This window comes from Excalfactoria chinensis, chromosome 2 (genome assembly GCF_039878825.1).
Source record: "Excalfactoria chinensis isolate bCotChi1 chromosome 2, bCotChi1.hap2, whole genome shotgun sequence".
Classification (NCBI taxonomy): domain Eukaryota; kingdom Metazoa; phylum Chordata; class Aves; order Galliformes; family Phasianidae; genus Excalfactoria; species Excalfactoria chinensis.
In genome coordinates this window covers 97695247-97718941 of record NC_092826.1, presented here as the reverse complement: position 1 = coordinate 97718941, position 23695 = coordinate 97695247, and the positions used below count along the sequence as shown (strand labels likewise).

Below are 23695 nucleotides of genomic sequence, written 5' to 3'. Positions count from 1 at the left end.
TGTGGTTGTATACTACCAGATATTTGGAGCTACAAGCCAGAGTTTTTCTGTGTTCTACAAAGGGGTTTGTAGACTAGTGACTGGCTCTTCTACAGGCAGGCCATATTGGTGGTCATCTCATACAGCTGACTCATCTTGGTGAAGTGCTTCACACAGTCTTTATGTGTGTGAGAAAGCTTTGCACACAGAAGATTCAACCTACTTCAAATGCCCTCCAAGAACCTCCTGCAAGATGCTGTCTAGGCACAAGGAAGTCTGGAATACTGTTTCTGTAGGAGGAGCATTTCGATCACCTGAAGTGAGCACATCTACATGAAATTAAATGAAATCAGCTAAAATCAAACCCTTGATAACCTTGAGACAATAGTAGATGAAAGATTAAATGTATGTGAAATCTTCCCTTTGGGTTTGAGGGACATTAAAACTGAAAGGGGTCTGGTCAAGACTGAATTTTAAACTTCTTTTTTCCTATGAGCAAATGATCAGCGATCTCCAACTGTGATGTTCCATATAAGATAGTTCACCTCTGAAAAAGAGACCTTTAGTGCATGCAGAGGCCTTGTCACAAGACAGAGTAATTTTTCCATGTGTTTGTATGAAGATGTTCATTGGAAGTGGGATAATTAAAATTTACACCGTACTTCTATACAAGAGCAGAAATTAAGTGGTTTTATTTTATTTACTTCCTCGGTGAAGTACATTAAATTAAATTAAAAGCACTTAAATTTTACGTGAATTACTATAAAAATTTAAAAGCAGATTATTAAAACTACATTAGTAACATTTATCTGGCTTCACTTCCATTATTTTCTTGTAGGCAAATGGAGGCATGCTCAAATGAGCAGGAAGTATTAGCTAGTTCAGTGTAAATTTGTAACTCTTTATTTCTTGTGCACTACCTTGGTCAGGTTGACCAGTTTTCTGTACTTTCTTGTATTACCCAATTCAGTCTTCTCTTGTTCTCAGATCCCTTGTTTGTAAACTAAGAGTCGTCCATGTGAGAAATGCTAAATAGCAACTTTGTAATGGTATTTGATTAGCATCTGAATGGGAATGTAAAATTTGATTTGGGTTTTGTTAGGGTAAAGATGATGATGGAACTGGGGAAACCCAATGATTTATACAACCCTTGTTGATGAATATAGCTATTTTTCTGTAAAGTTATGGCAGATGTGAGCAAACTGTAGGTTTAAAGTATGAGGAGTCAACACATCTACTTTTACTGGATCTGGCCTACTTTATTTAATCATAGGACGTGCTCATTTTCTATCTATATATTTTTAATATAGATTTTTACATGAGGGGTGCGTATTAGCATTACTATACAGCTGGTAAATACAGGCTTTTTTTGCCTATAGAGAATCGGAGAAAGTGAGAGAAACCTTGTTTCGGCTGACCAGAAGCTAATACTCTAGAAGCTTGTTTGCAAAATGGCAGCAGTGATTTCAGAGTACGCTGCCTTTGCTTCATTGTTCAGGGCTTGATGTAAAGCCAGTGACATGGGCTACTTGAGAATAGTAAATGTTATGCACAAAGGAGAATGAATGGCTTGAAAGTTTCATCAGCAATTACTCATGTTGGCATTGCAGCGTGAGGGCTGTATGATGCTGCTGTACGAGCAGACAGACAGTGATTGTAAGCTCCCTCTGAATATGCAGTATGGTGATTTCTGGTGTGTATTTTTCCTGTACGTGACAGCATCTAGCAGTGGGCAGTTGTGACATCTGATGATCTGAATTGCCAAACGAAGCTTTTACACTCCAATCTGTAATAAACCAACCTTTTCCTCTCCCACCCACAGCCCCATTGAGTATGAAATATACTAAGTTGCAAGAAGTATGCCAAATATGCATTTAAATGGCTTGCTTCTCTGACGTTTCCTTTGAGATGTGACTTTGAATCATAATAGCACATTGTCTAACTCCATCAGTTTAGGACAGTGTCTGATCTTAGCTGAACAAATGTATTGTTTTACTGCTAAGCAGAAGACATTTGGAATAGGAGAATTTCTTTTTACACGTTTAGCAAATGAAACCAGGATATAGCTGTAATTTCCTTTTTCCTGTTGGATTTACAGCCATATGACAACAAATAAGTAATATTCCCTCAAACTCGGGCTGAATTCATAAATTCTGTGGTAGCGCTGAGCCCCTTCAAACGCTGTTATTTTAACTACACGGTGTATATAATAATTTTTATGGTTTCTTTTAACTTTTATTTCTAGGTTATCAATAGTTTTGAAAACTGAGATCCTTAAAAATAGACATATTTCAATGACAGTATTGGAAGAGTAGCTATTGGCAGGGAGGTGTTACAGATCACCTAGACTGTGTGCTTGAAAGGAAGGGGCTCGTGGCTTTGCTTACTGAAATGCATCTGTGAATATAGCAAAGGTGAGAACAAGAGAATTCTTAAGCTTACTGTACAAGTACTGCTCAGTGCCAGTAGCCTTACTTGCCATCTTCTGGTAAGACTTTTGAGGTGCTTGGATTTAAATCAAGAGGCATCAGGTGTGGGTAAAGGTGAGTTCAGTGATACATACGAGCAGATCTGAAATGCTCTGTACAGAGCAGTAATTCAGAAAATACTGGCTGAAAGTGGCCCTCTGCAAATCTGCAGCTGATCTCATCTAGAAGTGAGATCTATCGGGAAGCTCTGAAATGAGAATTTTGCCCTAAGATGATCTTTAAAATTAACCTTCCTTTTGCTGCTTTCTCTCTCCCACTCCTCCTCTATTTATTTATTTTTCTTTATTTTTATTTTTTTATTATTGCTGTTTTTTTTCTTAAATAATTCTACATTTCAAGATAACAGATTGGCTGGTATCCCTTGTGGATGGTTCCTGGCTGTACACTGTTAGGTAAGAGCATGAGCAAAATGTAAATGCTGTGATAGCTCGACTCAAGATACTACTTCATCACAACTGCTATTTAATTTTTGCAAAAGAACCTCCCACGCAGAATGTTCTTTGAGTTATTTGGGGTAGATTTTTCATGAATAAAATTCTTAGTCATCTTCAGAATCTATGGAATATCTTAAAGAAATAAAGACTTTGCACATTTTAGTAGTTAACTGGTCTCCTCTCTATCTCCTGCTCCCTGCACTGCTTGCTGTGAGAAGCTGCCCTTGCAGCTGCAGAGAAGCCTTGAATTAAGAAGCTGAGTGCTGGAATCCTTCCTACCTGGAAACCAGTGGCAAAAAAAGTCTTATTCCAATGTACTAACTCTGCCAGTAACTTTCTGCACAACCTTGGTGAAAGTCTTATCAGCAGAGTTTATGCAGATAATCTTCATCCGGGTCTGCCAGAGCAGGAATGCACTGTGAGCTGCCACACTGTGAAGTTGCCTACAAGTAGTTGATGTATCAGCAGCTGCTGAGTTTCTTCTCCTATGTGGTAAGATTCCTCAGGATGCCCAAGGCCCTTCATGTTTCATTAAAACCTAGGTAGGCTGCCTGGCAAAGAGACATCTTCACCTCAGCCATAACATCGTAACCTCAGCTGCAGGTCTGTGCCCTGAACCTCTGTTCCTCAGCTGTTCAGTGGACACCAGTGGATGTCATGGAGGGCCTTAGGTCAGTGGTTTTGTGGATGGGAGCACTAGAAAGTTGAGCAAGTCAGCACTTCAGTTGCTGTGATCAGCATGAGCCCACGCACAGGTCACATAACCTGTTTGTACCTAAGCAGTAGTTTATATTTGCATGCCTAATAATACATGCCCATAACGTTTGAGCTGGGAAATTCCGAAATGTGGCTCTGGAGGGCTCTGAGGTCACAGGGAGTTAGCGGTCATAGCAGCTCCTGGGGTTTCACTGCAAATATCAACTTGTGATGCTGTTCTAAAAGCCTGAGCTCCTGAAGCTAAATGACTGCATTAAAAAAACATTTGTTCACGGAGGTAATAACTCTCGTTAGTCTAATTGGTGTAGCTGGAGATGGTAAACAATTTTAGTTGCAAAAAATAGTTTATGGTCTTGAAGTGCAAGCAGCAGATTTCAAAGCTAAATCTAGTTAAAGAAATGTATCTTTGAACCTGCGTAGGTAAGTGTCATTGTCTGACAGGAAAGGGTAACTGCTGCCTGCAGAGTAATGGGCATGATGATAAAGCAAAAGAGGAAAGAAGGCTGTCAGCTATGGGATGGCGTGAGTCAACAAAAGGTCTGTAAAACACAGAGACATACATATGGTGTGCAGTAAAACCAGTACCTCTGGATTTTGAATTTTAGTTATGTTACATAATGTTGCATTAGAAAAGGGCTCATTTCTGGAGCTTTGGGTTTGTTTCAATCTCCACAGATAAATGGTTTCTACTGGGTCTTGTTTTCACCAGTTACCTATGTGAGCTTCCTCTGGCATATAGCAGTATCCATTTAACTCCATCTCATGTTGTCATATCAAGCTATTTAATGAGGCTGTGTGTGTGTGTACATGAGTGTGCATGTGTATATATATCTAGTGGAAATGCGAAATCAGGGCTTGAAAGAGTGGTTTTTGGTTCTAGATTAGGTACTGGGGCAGCAAGCTCTGATTAGGTTCTTTATAATGCAGCTATCCCACCAGAGTGGAAGGGAACGGGAAAGCTCTCTCTGTCTTGCACAAATAGCATGCAGGAAGCACTCTGAAGACTGCTGCAAAGTCTGAAAAGCTTGCTCTTTCAGACTGCTGCTGATGTTTGCTTCTTGGTAATGCCTCAGGGCAATATATAGCGGCCCAGTGAATTTTGAGACTTCATGCTTTGTAAAGCTGTGTGCCTGTTACATACAGAGTGTGTGAATGTTGCTGTCTTCTATCATGTGTGCATGTTATTCTGTGCGGTGGAGAGATACAGAGAACTAGAGCACTCTGATAGGGCCATAGGGTTGGCTGTTTTTGAGGTGTTTTTTTTGTTGTTGTTGTTTTTTTTATGGGCCAGATTGAAATAAATTAAAAAAAAAAATGAATAGTTGAAATTAACAGGACTCCCAAATCTTTTTGTTTCTTCCCTCCATTGAAAAGATTTGGGAGTACATAGGAGTAGCACGGCCTTTAGATTGGTGTCTTCTAGGTTTCTGCATCATTGCAGTTGTGGCTTATTTTCTCTTTTTCCCCCTCCCTATGCTGGCTTTTACACACGGGGACACGTGTTTAGTTAGGCTCTTTCCTTTGCAGGGTTGGTGTTCTGAGGTTGCTCTTTAATCACTGAACTTCTGGAGTGGTGTGGCTGTGACATGTGCACAGGGTATTTAATTGCTCTCTGAATTGCAGTTTTATTTTGGAAGTGGTGTGTGTTCCTTCTTAGACACCTCCCTGGTGGCTTAGTGTTTTGCTGCAGGGAATATCAAAGCGATTCTGTACAATACTCCATATGGAATAATATAATCTGTACTTGCTTCCAAGAGGTGAGAATGGAACTGAGGAAAGCTTAGGGAATAAAAGTTCAGATAAAGCTGTAGTGACTTGAATATGAATTTTATTTCTGATTAAAAGCTTGGTCACTTATCTTTGCTTTGAAGTGAGGGTTTTGTTTGTGATGTAACTAGGAAGTGTTATTCCAGCAGATGAATGTTATTTTAGTTTTGGGTGGAGTTGTAACAGCCGTTGTATATTTTTACTTTTTGTAAATGAAAGCTAGAAAACCTTTTATTCTTACTGTGAAAAGCCAATTACTGTGTTATCAGTAAAAGCTTTAACTAAAAGCATTGAAGGCCCCTGCTTGCATAGTGAGAGCAGTATCAAATGAATTCCCTATGCACAGACTTATAGGGTGCTGTATCTTAGATAGAGTTATCTTTAAAACTGATTAATCTTGTGTTCTTTATGGTGGGTTATAATTCTGACATTTATTTTCCACGTCAGGAGAAATACGGAATATTCAGTAAGTTCTTTTATTAGGAGAAGAAATTTTGCCAGTTCTCTGTAAAAAGTTGAGCTATGTCCTTTAGAAGTAAGCATATGAATAAAAATAATTAATGAGAAATGCCTTAATTCTTAAATTCTGAAGTTGGCAGGGCTTCTCTTCATATTAAGAAGAGGTTGGGTAGGCTGGGACCGAGCTTGTTTTATTTTCACGCTGTGGTATGTTACAGTTTTAGTTTAGTGTTATAGGATGCCAGAGGCAAATTAATTGCTGTTGTGGTGCAGAGGCATGTAGGAGTTTGAAGAATTACGGAGTTTATGTTGTGCTGAACTGGAGTGATGAAGTACAGATAACAGGCCACAGCTGTGGCCACAAATTAGGCCTCTCCAATGTGATACTGAAAGTATTGCTTTATAATTGCCCCTCTAGGATTGCTGTGTGGAAATTCTGATGAATAAAAGCAGGTTCAAAATAGGGAAACTAGGAGCGTGTGCCGTGGCATATGTTTGCTGGGGCTTTGCTGCTGCCAAAGTAAGGTGGCTGCTTTCCTAGCTGGGCCCTGTGCTGAGGAGCTGGCTGCTTCCTTGTGCTTACACTGATTTCTACGTGTCAGTGTTTCCTTAGAGCTCTCAAAGGCTCTCTCCTCATCTGGCCAGCGAAGCTCATGGGAGTTGAGGGCTGTGGTCCCCACCACTGCTCCCACACCACCCATGGGTGTGTTAGCCATGTTCCTGATGTGGAATAGGTCAGGAGTCTGGAGTGTGTTGAGTTTACTTGGGAAGTAGCTGCCTGTCCTCCAGACACGCACAGCTGTAACTGCCACTGATGGGAGCTGCTTCAGCCTGTAATGAGTGGTTTCCAAGATACAACCTGGCAAAAAGAAAGTCTTTCACTCCTTTCTGCTCCTTATTTTTATGACAGTTGGCTTGCCTGAACTGGCTGACAGGGAGTCAAAGGGGCAAAGTGATACAGACTGCAGCAGCACAGCTCTGCAGTCTCATGCGCTGTGGAAACTCGCTGTGAATCTGCCTGATGTGAGTGATGGGCAAGAGCAGTGAGCATGAGGCAGAGCTAGGTCTTGAGGTGACTGCTTTATTTTACAAGAACACTTGCACACATTTTTACAGTCACTGTTCAGAAAAAAGAGTGGTGTTCTCAGCTCTACATGGGTTAATGATGCTACATCATTTTTTACAAGAGCTAAGTGTTAGTAGCAAACTTGAGCAAAACTTCAGGGCTGCTGTTCACTGTGGAGTTATTATATATATATATTATTGTTTTTTACTTGGATAATGCTTGCATGTTTGTCTTCTAACTTTAGAAAGAGCAAGTTAAAAGAGGGAGAAGACTGTGTGGGTGGGAAATTCCATAACCTGTGCTTTCATGCATTTGTATGCATGTATTTAGATGCATGTTTTCCAGGTAATATACAACATATTCTCATGAGATTCCTAAAAATACCTTTATAGAAACATATTAAAACAACTGTGGACTGGATGAAAGCCTAGGCATCATGATACCTTGGAGATGGCTCACATAATTGGCAGGTAACATTATTGCATTTTTCTAAGACTACATCTGGAGAGATGTTGAATTAAATGCTTTTGCATTTGAGCTGTGAAACCTGTCAGAAGAAAAGTTCTTGTATTCTGAAGCTCATTTATGGGTGTGCTCAGTGGACGCGCACTGGAGTTTTTTCATAGACCTTGCTTCGGGATGGAGCATAAGTTTTGATCCAGCTGAAGTACTGTGTATAGATCTTCAGAATTGCTGCCTAAATTAAACATTTAGATGGTTCCTTTCTTATTTTTCCCTTATGAGGAATGTGTAAGAGTAAATCTCTTCATTTTCTATTGGTCTCCTCAGTATTTTTCTTCATATAATCAACCTTACTAGCAGAAATGCTCAAATACAAGAACTAAACAAAAACCAACTGCCCAACCAAATCAATCCCCAAGACATATAGGCTTGTAATCCTGTTTATTCAGTTTGACTGGTGGACAAGCCACTACTTAAAGAGTACAGATGGTCCAAAATCAAGATGAACTGCAGTGGACTAGTTGAACCACCGCCCTGTGGTTGCCAGTTCCTACAAATGTGTGTGAGTCATTAAATTCTCCATAAGCCTATAAAAACAAGGAACAGCTCTGGCGAAGCACGGGTTGTAAGTAAACTTCATTTCTCTCTCAAACACCAGTTGTTTTAAGCATGGGGACTGGAACCAAGAAGACTGAATAATAAAAGGATGACACTCTGCAAGATGCCCCCTCCTTAAGTGCCAGTTGAAGATTTTTTGCATGCACAACTTGGAATCAGTCATCTCTGACCTTTTCAGGGGACTGCTGCTTCTTTCTTATTGGTACTATAATATCTCTCAAAAGCATTTGGCATTTTAGTGAGTTGATAGATGACCAACCGATGTCTGTGTACAGTAGCACAAGCTATGTTGCATTTGGGATGTGGTGTGTTATTTTCTGCGTTAGCTTTTTTTTGTGACTTTCATACTGGAATTCCCATCTGGTCCCTGACAATTATAAATGCATACTTTTTGAGAGAGGGAAGTAAGATCAATGGCTATTCTAGCATTTGGTATATAAGACTTTCATGATAAATTGTTTTCTTCTGACTCCTCTATTCCTGATTACTTTCATAATCTTGAAAAGCAAAAACATTAATAAATCAAAGTGGGTTAGGGAATAGGCACATGGTTTTGTTTTAATAAGGGCTAATCTCATGGAGTGTACGTTTCTCTCCACTTTTTTTTCTGGGACATAAGAATTGGTCCCTTCATTACTGCTCTCAGAGTTACTCTTGGTCCTTATGCAAAACTTGTTCAAATTTAATATATGGAAGAAATGCAAGCCTTTTGAGGCAATGAGAAGGTCCCACTTTAGAGTACGTTTGCTTGTCAGATTTATACCTGGCAGCAGGAAGGGGATTTTGAGGAAAAGGCATAGTAAGCCTGCAATCTAGAGAATAAGGTATAATTTTCATAGTTATCCCTTGTGTGCAACGGACACCTTTTCTCAAAGGATTCAGTGTAAAATGTACTTTCAGGACTGTTTGTTGTATGTATAGGAAAAAAGGCAGCAGGAAGCATGTATTTATCCTTGCCTTCTCTTGTAAGTCCTGGTTAGGAGATGGGACGGTGTGCCCAGAGGAGGGTCAGATCATAGCCTAATGAAAGAGGGAGAATTGAAAGTAGGAAAATTAAATCTTTGAGACCTATCCTCTCATCCCCATTGCTGCTGTGTCTACACATGTACTTACTCTTCAGCTTCTTTTTATCCAAATTGCTGAAAGAGGCTGCTAAATGAAGAAACCAGCTTTCCTTTTGAACTTCTAACCTTTGTGAAAGCTCCAGTAATTGGCTTCTGCAGAACAGAGAGTATTTGACATTTCATTAAAAAAAAAAGAAAAAAGAAAAAAAGAAAAAAAAAAAATCATGAAGAATGAAATACCAATACATTTCCTAACAATTGCTGGTGGATATCTTGTTTCTGTATCCTTCAAAAGCCTTAGAAGAAGGGTGAAGTGTACCCTGGTGCATCTCAGCCCCATGTAATGTCTTACCAAGCTTGCTCTGCTTGGTTTTACAGCTGTCATCGATTAGTCGTACAAAAGCAAAAACGGTGTGTTAAATATGATTGACTTTTTGCCTCTGATGACTTTTTAATAGACACAATGTAAATAAATAATTAAAGAATCTAACAGCAGATGCAGGCCAACTTATGCTCTAGACGACATATAATCTAAAATGTTTGAAAGCTGCTCTCAATTCCTTGCTTTTACGTCTCTATAAAAACATATTATATTCTTTGCAAGCTTCAGGATGGCAGTTCAGAGGAATGCGGTCTGACAGCAGAGACCTGTATCTACCTTCCCACATGTGAACTAACAGCTGTGATGTGCACATCACCATGTGTGGCTGTGCAAATGGAAATTGTGCTCAGCAGGGCTTTGTAGTCCTTGGCCGGTGCAAGAAACTTCATGGTTGAGTTTTCTTAACAGAAAGCAGCCATACGTGTCACAGTTAAATTGGCTGGGGATGTGCAAAATCTTGCCTTGTTTTTTCTTTTAAAACACGATTCTTCTTTCTTAATAAGGTTGGCAACGAACCGGAATAGATGGTGATGAATGTATGAAAGGAGCTGTTAAAACCGGGCAGCTCCTTTGTTTGCCAACGATAGTTTAGTTTGATTTGCTAGAGTGCAAGAAGCCTTGAATGTTTTCCCCCATGGTCTCGCACCCAAAGAAAACTGGGATTCTTTGTAGCTGTGGCATTTTTCATCTTGCAGTCATGTTATGTGTCTTCAAAGCAAGAGACCAGGGTTTCCTGTCATGTGCCTGACTCTTAACATCTGTATTTCCACTTGAGCAATTAAATGGCTAAAAGCAAAAGGGGGTGTCACCAGCAGCCATGCATTAATCTCGCTGTGTAAAACTACAGAAATTATTTGGGGCCAATCAGAGGTAATGGTCACAGGACAGTGGTCTTTTCCTGTCATGTGTAAGTGCTGAAAACAAGGCTGTTGCCAGGAATAGCTGAACTGAAGAGCTAGCTGACAGGTTATTTCTCAATTGAGGACACCTTGAGCTTTCGGAGCTCTAAAACCAAAGCCAATGGTTTTTTGCAAAATCACTTAAACTAAATGGAGAAGGCCTGGAGAAAAGGAGGAACATGGCATAGAGATGAGCAGTAGTGGCTCACTGGGCTATTTCAGGGTATTTGCATTTTGATTGGCTCTGAAGACATTCTCGTGTGTGCCTCCAGGACTCTCCAGGTGAGGAAAAACAGCTTTATATGTAAAGAAAAATGGCAGTGAAACTTCAGGCTGGTTCTCCACAGTATATTCTGTGTGCTTTTTAAGTTTCATCTTCTATGAATATAACAGTGATGCTTTTATTTTGCCTGGGAAATTAGCTTTCCCTGCTAGTTTGTTTTAAAGTAATCCTCTAAAAAATATTTGTCATTTTGTGCTGGTAATGAAAGTTCTAATGTGACAGAGTGATGCATTGGCCAATAAATACAGTCACAGATGGCTTGGACAAAAAGGGACAAACTCAAAGTCTATAGCCGGTATTCTTCTGAGCTGCCCTACCTGAAGGGTAACAGCATCAATGTGCTTTGAAATGCAGAGAAGCACAGGTGGTTCCTGTTACACTGAGGACTTCTCTTCAGCTTTTACTTTTTTTTTAATGTCAGTGTAGTATTCAAATTAATTATGGTAATAAGAAATAGGGATGTAAGCCAGTTTGTTCTCAGGACCTTGATGGCTGAGGTTAAAATACAGAAAGAACTGGATGAATAGTCTGTCCAAGTGCGTGAATAATAAGGCAGCTGCCTGTTCTGGGTAATCTGTCGGTCTGGTTTAGATATGCAGCCCTGTAGCCTCCAAATGCCTCTCTGAGGCACTCTCTGAGGAAATGCAGTACCCCGTTTTAGAGTGGTAGGTTGGAGATGCAGAGGGCCAAAGGATATATACATGGCCACGTGCAAAGACTTTGATTAAAAGAAAATTAAACACAAGTGTTCTTGGTCCCAAGTTTAACACCACAGTCTTTCAAGCAGTTAATTTAAGTCTTTCTGTTAATTTTAACAGTGTAATTACCTATGTGTACTACAGGGTTTTTCTCCTTATTCATTGCTGTTGCGAAAGGGAACTTGGTAGATAGATCTCTTTGCATGTTGTTGTTGTTGTTAATTATTTTTCTCTGGTATATCTTGCACTAGCTGCTAGTGACTTGCCAAGAATACATTCTCTCATGACATGAAGGTCGAACATCAATCTGTTTTTTTGTGTGTCTCAGAAGGTTTGTTTTGCAAATGTAAAAGTAGTTTTTTTTTCTCCCTTGTTTAAATGGGAGCATCAGATTTTGTCCTGGGCGATTATGCAACATGAACTTTGGATACTGCTTCTTCAGAATTCAAGTCAGACCTTCTGCCTCATTTAGAGTTAATGTCAGCATTTCTTTCCATCCTAGCAAAAGTTAATGAGATAGTGGGCAAGACCAGCAAAGTAAGAGCTGATAGCTGAAATCAGTCTAATTCTTTACTGATGTAACACCTCAGGAAGAGAGCTTGTGAAGGTGTTGGGGTTGGTAGAAATCTGCTCTGGAGTTTGGAAAATGTGAAAAAGAAACTTGAGAAACATATTTTCCTTTACATTCTCACATACGCAGTACTCTTGATTTTGTGTGGCCTTGTCAGGAAGAAACAAGTGAGAACTGTTATGTTATAAAGAACGTGTCTTTAAGCCCTACACACCGGTGTAATCTTCCAAGCAGAATAGGTGGAGGTTGCGTAGTAAAAGTAGAAGTAAAATCCAGTGTTGGCTGTAGAGACCTGGAATGTGAATGGAATTCAGCTGGTGTTTGAAGATATGGAATCCATCCACGCTGAGGGACGTTTGGTGGGCCATGTGAACAGGCCTGAGAACACCGCATGAAGACTGCATGGACATTAACTTGGAGCATCAGCAGGCTGTAGGGAGGAAAGGGTCAGGCCAAAGACTTAGAGTATTCTTTTAGTAGAGATGGGCACTGCTGCTTCCTGGAAGTGCTTATGCTTTCAGTGTGTGAATTGAATGTTGCTTAGTATAGCATAAAGTGAGGGTAATAGAGTAAGTTAATTCTGTGCTTACTGTTTTCACTATGCTGCCAAACCTGTAAAAGCTGTTTTAGTCTTCATAGCAGAGTAGAAGTGCTTTATTGAAGGGCAGAAATAGGAGTCAGTTCTGTTTTTAAAGCAATTTATAGATAAAACACATTGAGTACTTGAACATTAGAGATCTACTGATGTTAAATTACAATTGAAAGCAGATTAAAAGTGTGTGACAGAGAGGCTGTTTTGTGCTTTGTTTCAGTGTTGGCATTTTCACACAAAGGGCTTTTCAACCAGGTGTTGGCCCTATAGGACGTTCCAAATTATGAATCTCAGTTGACAGTTTCATTTGAGAACACTGCTGTGTCTGATTGAATTAGATAGTTAAGTGAACAGTGATTTGTTTGTTTGTTTGTTTGTTTTATTTTTTTGCACCCCCAAATGCAGTGGCAAAATGTAATTTAGAAACACTAAGCAAGGATGATCCAACAGTGTTTGTTTTCACAGGAGCCTTAGTGAAGGGTTGTTGGTTTATTTGTGAAAATTACCAATTCTGGCAATCAGCAGAACACTAAAAATGTACTTCAATTTGATCCAAATACTTTAATCTTGTAATGTGTGTTACAATTATAAAGGAGCTGATTGAGTTAATGGTACATACTGTAATGAGCTGGTAATTATATTTTTACATCATTTTCTGCTACTCTGAAGTGAATCTCAGCTGTATGCCCTGAAATCTGCACAGGTGAAATAAATCTGTTCTTAAGGCTGAGGGTGCTTCCATATCCATTTAAGACAAGCAAGTTATTCTTGCTTTCCTTTTGTCTTTACACATACTTGATGATGGTCCTGCTCAGGTACGTGAGTGGTGAATGAATTCAGGGGGCTAACTTGGCTACAGATGTGTTGCTTTTGTTTTGTTGGGCTAGTTTTTCTTAGCAGTCTCTCTCAGAACCAGTCTGTTGGCCAAGTGCCTGTGCTGGTACTGGAGAGCAGAAGGGGACAGTGACACTGGGGTGATGGAGATGTACGTTCTGCTAGGGAGCTGAACCTTGAATGGCAGAAGCTTAAGTGTTGTGGAGTAAGAAGATTTCAGCTTAGCAGAAAGCATACAGAGCATGGCTCAGGATGTTGCTGCGTATTACAGTATTTTTGTTGTGAGGATCCATTTTTGCTATGTAGTTAATTAGTGAAATGCATGTTATTATACAGCAAAGGCATCGTGCCCTTTTGCCTGTTGCTGCCAGGCTCTTCCTGTCCTGTAGCTGGCATTTCTAAATTCACAGCTTGCAAAATACTTGGCAATAGCTCTGGGGTGGAATCTGGAGAGTATTAAGATAACCCTATTTGTTGTTATGATAATATAGAACAGCACTGCACAGCAAGTGCCAGTCCATTTTGAATGAGTGTTTTGAAAGAAGCTGATTGAGTTGCAGCAGCAATCAGTGACAACTGATGCTCTAGCTACTGAGAAGGAAACTTCCACAAGTCATTTTACAGAATAATGTGGCTGGCATAGTTCAGTCCTCAGTGTGCAGACAGTGCTGGTTGTGTTGTCTCTGCATGTTTATAGTGGGATGATTAAGCACTCAGTTTTTTTTTCATTAGCCAGTTTGGATACACGGAGTGTTCTGCTCATTCTTGGCATTGTGATGCACATTCCCAGAGAGGCTGGAGTAGGAGCTTCAACCAGAGCAAGAAGATAGGGTAAGACAGGGTAATACTGCTGTGCCATCCTCAGCTTTTGATGGTGAGCATTAGTGGAAGCCATCTGGGAGATCTAGAGAATCTTTGTAGTTAGAGTTACTTAAGAAACAGCAGTTTACCTGACCTCTTCTCCCTTCCTTTTTCTTTTCCTAGTCTGGCATAACAACAACATAAATCAGATTCAGAGGGGCTTTAAGTTCATAAATAGGTTGTAATTTGGGTGCGAACACATCATGTGTTCTGCTTTCCCCGTGACAAAGGAGCAACAAAAGTCTTCTCAATTGGTGTGCGCTGTTTAAACAGCTTGTATCTCTAGAGTTTGACTGAAACCAATATATGGATGATGTTTACATCATTCTTTTTTTCCTTCCATGTGTAATGTGGGTTTCAGTGTTGGAAAAAAGTGCTCAATTCCAATTATGGGGTGACCACAAACTATATTGAGTGCCACAATATGTATTGGACTGTAAAACAGAAATGATTTTCAGTAGTTTTCTTGTTGGAAATAGTTACATCTTCATCCTTAAGATCTCGGTTCATGTTATAAGAGGGTGAGATCTCTGTTGAATGGATGCTCTGAGATTGCTGACTGGGAAGTTACAGAAACTTGTTCTGAAGTTGTAACCGACAGTCATTTTTATTTTATTTAGGTAATACTGCCATGACATAGAGAGCAACCTGCTATAAAGTCTGCCCTTTTTGCTCATTGTGTATACATCTAATACGCAGAAGGCATAATATTTGAATGTGGATGCGCAGACTACGGCTGTTTAGATGAATCTGGAGCTTGCTTTTAGATTTTTAGTGCTTGTGACTGTGTTGACATTGCCTTCCTTAGCATCTCTGTTTTTCTGTTTCCAAAGAGGGCTTTCTAATATCCATTTAAATTCTGGATTAGTCTCAGCAACCACTCTTGATAGGAGATACAAACAAGGTCCCCTGGATGGCTATCTAAAACTTGTGAAAAAGCTTGAGCTATGCTGTATTAAAGAGACTGCAACTGTGATTTCCATGTGCAGTCGTGCTGTTTTGCAAAGTGTCCTTCAGAGCGCAAGCATTGAGAAGTCCCCAGGTGTTAAGAGCGATGTGTTATTTGCAAATGTGCGTTAATGGCAGAGGGCAGAATCTTGCTATAGAGGTACATGAAGGAACTGTTCAGTGATAGGAAGTAGCAAACAAGGTGAGATTTTTTTAGTGTGTCTGCATCTGTGACTGTTAGCTGTTTTGATGCAGTTATTTCAGTAGATATGAGAAAAACAGTACTGGTAGGAACACCTTTGTAGATGGAGCTGCAAGATTGACAGGCGTGTTTGCTGGTGGTTTTTTGCCATCTTTGAAGAGCGGTGTCAGTGCCTGAAGCAAAAGTCTGGTGTCTTAAAACTTTTGTGTCCTTGATAGACTCATAAATTATAAGTAGTATTTTGTTTGCTGTTTCTTTTATTTCTGATGAGCATGATGATGAGCATCTGGCTCTGCTAATTCACTGTGGACTGTTAGTGTCTCTCGCTTCTCCACTCCTTTGTTTTTCATTGCAGAACAATTTCTTCAGAAAAGTATTGTTTATTCACCTTCAGTATCCTGTCTGTGTGCTGTCAGCTAACTTGGTTATTTCCTTTAGTATTCATGCGTCTCTGTCCTCTCTTCCTCTCTTCCTCCTTTTGACTACTAACTTCCTGACAATGACATTAGTTCCTCCATATGTCATAAGCATTGATAGGCTAAAAAATCCCTTTTTGTTTTCTCTTATTTTTATATTACTTATTAATCTTGCTTCTGGCATGATTTAGAATCCTTCCCAACCTTGAGCTTACTTGTATCTGTTACCTCCTTTGGGATACAGCCAGTCATTGTGGCCTTGGTTCACCCTCTGCTAAAATGAAGCAATAAAATGTTATCATTTTGACTGGAGATGCTCTTTTTGTGTGCTCTTTCTTATTCTTTAATTTATCAAAATGCCAGGAAAATTCCAAGTACCGCAGCCAAATGGTGCTAGTGCTAGAAAGGGCTGTGATATTTTGTTATTTCCTTCCTCATAGCTGAATCTCACTTAAAATTGCTTTCCTTGATCATAGAACTTTTGACAGAATTTCTCTGTTTAACCTCTTCTTACGTATTTTGAACCAATCTGTAATAAACTTATTCAGTTTGCTGTTGTTATACTGCTTTGGAATGTTTTTTTAGCTTAAACGTACAAAGTCTACAAGAAATTGCATTTATATTGCTTTGTTTCACTTGTTAATTTTATACCATTTCCTTCTTTTTCTTTCCCCCTCAACTTTCACATTCCTGAAGCCTTTCATTTTGTTCTTACAAACCCATAGGAATACACTGAATGTAACTAAGGTTTCATCTTCTCTCCATTGCTTGTATCTCTCAGGTTGTGTGAGAGTGCCCTAGGAGACAGGAGAAGAAAACCTGTATTTAGATAGATTTTTCTTTAGGAGAGAAGTGTTTTGGTTTTGTTGTTGCTTACTTCAGTTTAGAAACATCGGGAGTTACAAGCAAACGGCAAGAAACAAGCCAAAAGCTAACCAGCAAGCCCTGATAAACTGTGAAAAGTTTAGATGAATTCTAACCTTTTATGCAGCTTATTATGTGGTTTTGTGTCTTCTGGATACCTGTCCTGGTTGTATGTGCTGGGCAAATACTCAGCATCTTTTATAAGTCAAGGCTTTAGTGGAGGCTAAATGTAACATCATTAACCACCAGGTTGTAACTTTTTGTTTCCCCCTTGGTTTGGTCTTTTGAATATTTGAGCGAATGGTTTGGATCTCTAGCCTGGAAATATTCAATGTTAACATCCTTAATATGGAGAGCATCTTCAGCTGGCTGGGTGATATGTAAGCATTAATTAAATTACCATGAAAGTTCAGATTCCTTCAGTAATCGCAACCAAGTTTCCAGTACTCTTTCTGGAATTATTGACGTGTAAATAAAAGTGCTTTAGTAGAAGGAACATGGTTTTTCCAAGAAGCAGAGAAACTGAAATTAAGCAAGTAACTATAGTTTTCTGGAAAGCTTCAATATGTGCTCTAGAAGCAAAATGCGACAGCCTATTTACCTGTGTTCCAAGTGCATCCAGGCTGCTTTGTTTTCTTCTACCTTTTCTTTTCAGGCACACTTTAAAGCTTATTTTGCTCTGCAGATTTGAAGAGATTTTTTTGTTGTTGTTTGTTTGTTCTTTTGAAAGTGTCAGCAGGACCTCAAATACACAAACCGCTTCTTAAGGAGCAGAACAGCAGTGCTGTGGGGAAGATAAAATACCTGGAGTACAGTTGTGAAGAAAGGTTATGGGTATGTGTGAAACAGGCAGGTGATAACCACATGAATATTCACCACCCTTCCTGTGTGGATTTACGCTTTTTTGCTTTTGTTTATTTCACATCCATGTTTCTAAGATCAACTCCAATACCTGAAAGTTTAGTATTTTTGAGAGGCAAAATGTTGTGTTTAAACCTGGTAGGTCCCAAGATCATTTTATCGTAACAGTAAGTGGTGTTTCCTGAATTAATTATGTACTGTTGGTCAAGTGCTGCAAGTTCAGAGTCAAAGAAATGTTCCGCATAGAAAGGTGGTGGGCAGCTCTATAAAACAGAATTCTGTTGAGTAGCTTTAGGTCTTCCTGCAGCATCAATGGGTCTGTTGGGCCTTTGTGCTGTCTAGTTTGAGGTGGGTGATACCAAGCCTATAACAAAGAAGGCAGCATGAAAGCCTCTTAATGTCTATGAAGTCTCCATCCACTCCCTGGCTCCTGTATCTTGTTTTCCATCCTTGCAGAGATGACAGGATGTATTTACAGCTCCTTGCGCTTGGCTGCTTGGTCATGCAGTCAAACTCCAAAAATAACTTTAATGGAGTTAGTGGGTGTTAGATTACCTTTCTAAAACAACTAATTGGACGCAGCTCCTGAGGGACCCTTCAGCAGAGCTTGCAACATGGCTCCCTCTGGCCACATTGCTGGAGGAGGCCTTCAGTGTCTGTGATGACATAGTTATATGAGAGCCTGAGTAGAGTGTGAGCACCAGGCCTGTGGGCAGTGGGTTTGCTCTTGGCTGAGCAGGATTTGGTCCATGGCTGGCAGGAGGTCCTGCCCACAAGGAGCACAGGCCTGTGCCAGCCTCAGGTTGTTCCCACATGCACTTCCTTCTTTTCTTTAAATACATTCCTCTGCTTGTTCTTAAGCCATCAACTTTGAATCATAGAATCATAGAATCATAGAATTACTCAGGTTGGAAAAGACCTTGAAGATCATCAAGTCCGACCGCAGCCTAACCAGTAGCCTATCTCTTAAAAAACAACCACAAAACAATACTACAACAACAAACCTCTGCTAAATCATATCCCTGAGTACCACATCCAAACGGCTCTTAAACACATCCAGGGATGGCGATTCAACCACCTCCTTGGGGAGGCCATTCCAGTACCTAACCACCCTTTCTGTAAAGAAGTTCTTTCTAATATCCAACCTAAACTTGCCCTGGCGCAACTTGAGGCCATTTCCCCTCGTGACCTGGCTCTGTTTCTGTAAAAGAAGAAATAAGCTGTTGTGGGCCACGGTTTTCATATAGAACTAAAACTTCCAGTCACGTAACTCCTTATATGGCCTTCATTTCTCCTCTATATCTTATCCATAGGATAAGAATACAGTTTATTTCTTCAGAGACATATTCTGATAGCTGTAAGTACAGATCACTTTGAGAACCTTGTATGCTAAGTGGCTTAGAGATTGCAAAATGAGTTTAAAACAAAACATGTTCTATTGGGAAAGCTATTTCGTACTCCTGTTTTCACATGCATGACAAAGGCAGAAGGGGAAAAGTAAATATATTTTAATATGTATGCTGAATTAATTCCTCAGAGCTGGGTAGGTAAACTGGGAGTTTGCAGGCATGTGCTGATGCATTTTTGTATTAAATTTAACACATCTTGATTTCCAGTTTGAGTGTGTTTATTACTCTTAGACTGCAGAGTGTGGCTGAGATACAGCAGTATGCTGTGCGTGGTAATAAGAGTACTTGCAGGATTTGCACTTTAATAGGGTAATCTGTCAGAGTTCTGGGAACTGTATTGAGGTAAGAAGGTATGCTACTGGTACTTTTGGTTGTGTAAGTTGTGTTGTTTAGCTTCACAATGTAAAACAGCATGCTGCTGATTGTTCTTGAATGAAGTCTGTAACTGGACCCTTCAGAGAGGTCCTTATCCTTGTTGCTGCTTGTCTGCTACTGACATAACAAAGAGCAGTTGACCTTGGTTCTTGTTCTTCATTCACATCAGGTGAAATGCTTCCAGTTTGGTAAGCAGTTCTCACTGGGGACTGTGCTTTTCCTTCTGTATTAGGCAGTGTCTAACACGGTGTATCAGTAGAAGAAATGATAGGTAATTTAGAATTTTCAACAGAGCTTAGAATTTTCCTTGTGGTTTTTAATTTGTGATGAAGATCTACTTTGACTAACAGTATAAAACTCTGGTGTTGCCACGTAGGTAGAAAAAACTCAGATTATCTTTCAGGCCCTGTATTGGATTTGTAAGACTAAAATATAGAGAAAATATCTGGGCCCTTTTGACTGGTCTGCTAAGTAACAGAATAAGTTTTTAGTGACTATTTTTTATATGGTTTTCACCATTCAGACTACACTGATGCTTATGAGTTGTCCATCTTCTGGTGGGATAAGTTGAACTACATCCATTTGTATTGGTTAAAGATCTGTCACTTTGCTCTGTCTTTTGTATCTGTACATATACATTATACTACATATATATACATACATATATTAATATATATTATATTAATTATAATTATGTGAGAGATCTCTAGTGCTAGCTTAGTTCTTTAGTTGTTTCTTCAAACATTTGTCTCCTTCCTGTGTGACTTGTTAAGATGGACCACAACTCACTAGGGGAAAATGAAGGCTAATGCCTGCATTTGTATGTAAGTGTAGAAGTTTTCTGCAAATTCATTGCTGTTTAATGTCATTTTGCTTTCATACTCATGGCCAGTAGTTGTGAGTCAAAGCATTTTTTTTTTCCAGCATTCATGGTGATCTTTATGGTTTGCTTACATCCCAGAGGGGAGGTCCTGTGTCCCTCATGCTGGGAAATCCCATGCTTTTGAGAGTACAAGGCAGCCAATGTGGCTTAAGCTTTGCTAACACTTTCATGCCAAAACATCACCAGACTGAAACTACTGAGGACTGTTCTGCTGTGGAGGGGGGAAATGCTATCACTGTGTGTCAGCAGAAAGGCGCAAGAGTCTTGGTTTCATTTTACTCTCAAGGTGGATTAACAGCTCATTGCTCCTCCCAGCCAAGTTGTGCCACCTCTGGGAAGCAAATTTAAAACATGCCAAAAGCAGATGACTGCATTTTCTTCCTTTCCTTTTTTCTGATGAGTGAAGTTACTGTACTGTGCAGCAAGGGGGGAACACTCATGGGAGATGCAAATAGTAGGAGTGAAAGATATTAGGAGAGAGCTGATGGGGCTTTGTACCACTTGGGCTTTGACAGGGAAGCTGCAGCTGCCAGTATAGCTGTTCTTGATCCCTAGCTAGCTAGTCACTTGCTTTAATTGTCTTTAATCTTGGTGCCTGGGATGTCTATCAAGAGTTTCTGTGCAAGTACCAGTGTAGACAATATTACTATATTTCTTAATCGTGTTTTTTTGCCTTTCAAGGTGTTCTGTGCAGTGCAGTCTTACTTATAGTCCGTCTGTTGTCTTATGTACTGCCTTCCACTTTGTTTTGTGATGATGTATGATGTTGTCAGCATCAGAATTACCACTCTTGGAAAGAAATTCTTGATGTGTTAAAGCTCATACATTGTTGTATGTTTTAGTATGTGTTGAGAGCCCTTTGTAGAATGCAGCAGGGCTGAACGAGGGGCTGACCCTTTCCAGAATGGACGCAAAGACTCATGTGGGTGGAGCCGTATCATGAAGGCTGGGCTAGCTCCCACTTACAGATAGTAGAAGATGAAGGTACAAAACTTCTCAGTGAAGGGATGGTTTCATAGTTTTGCTCAGGCTGACCGAGTTCATGCTCTGCTGCAGATGGGGGAGAGCTCTACTGATAGGCTGGGTTGAGTTGAAGCAGTAGGAAAAGGTGGTCAGACTTTTTTTTTTCCTCAGTACATGTTTGCAGCTCTTGGATGTCTGGTATGTTCTGACAACTCATCTCTTGCCTTAGCTCTTTCAAGGGGTGTATGTGAGAGCATGTGGCCCGTTTGTTAACCACTTCCTTCTTTTTCTGCTCAGAAGAAGAGCTGCGCCTCTGGGGACATCTGCAGCTGCTTTTGCTATGTTGTATGTGGTTGTGTTCTGCTAGGTCTCGGTAAAAAGCATGGGAAACACCATGATCTGAGATTTAGACTCAATGGTGAGGGCTTGGTGAAGCAGGAGAGCATTTCACTACCTGCATGGATTACTGTGCCTGAGAACTGCAGAGCTTTACTGCTTTGGTGGCTGTCCTGCTGTTGCTGAGCTGGGAGAGGAGTGAGGAAGAAGGGGGGACCTCTGCTAAGTACTACGCTGCTTTGCAAGTTGTTTGTTGTTATTGCAAGGTTGCAGACTTCAAGGAGCTTTAGGCTCCTTAAGGACAGAACTTAAATTCTGCAAGCCTCAGGTTTTGGCTCTTCCTCTTTCCTTTCCTTCCCCAAAATTCACAGCCTGTGCTGTTTGACATGCAGTTCTGTTGATATTTGTGCACTTGCAGAACCGTAATGTCTTATGTAGCTGTTTGGTGATATTGTTGTCAGTGCATACTGTATCCCTGTGCATTCTTCTAAGGTTTACCACAAAGCAGTATCTTTGACTCAGTGAGGTGAGGATGTGTGTATATATGTATATGTGGAAACTGCTGCGTTCTGCCTTCTTCCTGACATCCTGGTTGCTATAGTGCAGCGATCTATTTGTGAACACATAGAAGATCATTGCTATAGTTAAAAGAAACAGTGTTTCCTGACCATGACTTCCTGGGCAATCTCTTCTTCTGGAGTACAAGCTGCAAGTGATGCCATCGTGTTCCCAGGGACCTGAGGAGTGACTCCGTAATAACAGCTTCCTATAGTTTGTAGCTTTTCTCTACAAGCGTATTCGATAATATTTAAAAATAGTTTCTCTATTTAAATCTAATGCTTGCCTGTTATTCACTGTACATCTCAGTGCTTCAGCCATCTTTCGAACAGATTGGCAGTGCAGTGTGTCGTGGCATTGTGTCCTGTGCTTGCTTTTGTTATATGTGCAGTTCTTATGCTACTGCATATGCATATACACAGATGTTTTCACGCACCTGCCCAGCCAGGGGAAGCACAGGAAACAAAGCAGCACTGGTAGAGTTCTGTCTGAACTGCTGTATTATTTTTTCCCCTCTTCTCCCTGCAGGTGTGAATGAGAGAGGCTCTCTGCAGTATTTAGTGTCCAGTTGTGCTGGCTCCAAAGAACAGCAGCGTCGCAATGCCCCCTCCTGCTGATATAGTGAAGGTGGCAATCGAATGGCCGGGTGCCTTCCCCAAGTTGATGGAAATCGATCAAGTAAGTGCCTGTGTGTGTCTGTTCCTGTGGACCTGGAGAGAGAGAGAGAGAAAGAATGTGTATGTATATATGTGTGTGTGTCTATAAACATATGTGTGTATCTGTTTGTCTCAGCACCTCTGTTTACTTAGATGCACACATTTCTGTGAGTACATATTCAGCATAAGGTGTTTTTAGCAGAAGAGGTATAACCTTCTTCCTCTGCTACTGCTTAATTTTTGATGTATTCTGCTCTGTTTTTAATTTGCTTTTTGCTTTTTAAACAGCTGCTAAACCGAGGCGTTTGCTCCCTATGCGACCCACTTAACACTTTTGTGCCTTAATTTTGTTCAACTGTAAAACTGTGGTAACGTTGTTACCCCCTGGCAGAATGTCTTTGCAAATTTTTACAGTTGGTACTTTGCATTTGTAGTATGATCACGCTGAATGGCTGCAGCGAGTGAAGGATTTGGAACTTGAGCAGTGGCACGCTTGGAGCAGGGGAGTCTTTGTGTTCTTTGTGGGTATCTCATGGGTTGTCCTGTTCTCTTGGTTGTTTCTGTTGCAGTGGTTGTGTTGACAGAATTGATTTGAGGCAAGGTACAAAAGCGAATGAATTCAAATTTATGAGTTAAGCTCTGTAGGTTTTTTGGGGGGCAGGGAGTGACAGATTAAGTTATACGAATGTTATACTTTGTTCTGGACTTCCTAAAGATTGGCTGTTTATTTTGTGGGACGTGCATTCACGTTTATGAATTAAACTGTGTAGGTTACTCATAGTGGTGGGAGAGCTGATTAAGTTATACTAGAGCCGTATTTTGTGTTCTGGACTTCTCTGAGATTATTCTTTTGCGACATATGCATTAATATTAAAAGCAATGTCTTAAATATTTAACAGCTTCCCCATAATGTATTGAAAGCCTACATCATACTACCCGTTTAAAATAATTATTTCTGTAAATAGCATTTAAAGCAAAGGAAAGCTTGCGAGTCTTTACTAATGTGCTTAAAATGTAGTGTATCTAGGGGCCAAGAACATTATGAAACT

The 23695-nt window shown here is 40.1% G+C and overlaps 1 protein-coding gene across 8 annotated transcripts in view; it reads left to right on the top strand.

Annotated features, from left to right (window-relative positions):
• The window catches only part of ELMO1 (engulfment and cell motility 1), a 313893-nt gene that overhangs the window by 22110 nt on the left and 268088 nt on the right, over positions 1 to 23695 (top strand). For 7 of the 8 annotated variants that reach the window (XM_072328207.1, XM_072328212.1, XM_072328206.1 and 4 more), the window contains exon 3: positions 22519 to 22668. In XM_072328207.1, the coding sequence (XP_072184308.1) occupies positions 22591 to 22668 (78 nt within the window). In that variant the 5' untranslated portion in view covers positions 22519 to 22590. Of the gene's footprint in view, positions 1 to 22058; positions 22185 to 22518; positions 22669 to 23695 lie in introns of those variants that run through there. The other variant, XM_072328213.1, reaches the window with a different exon arrangement.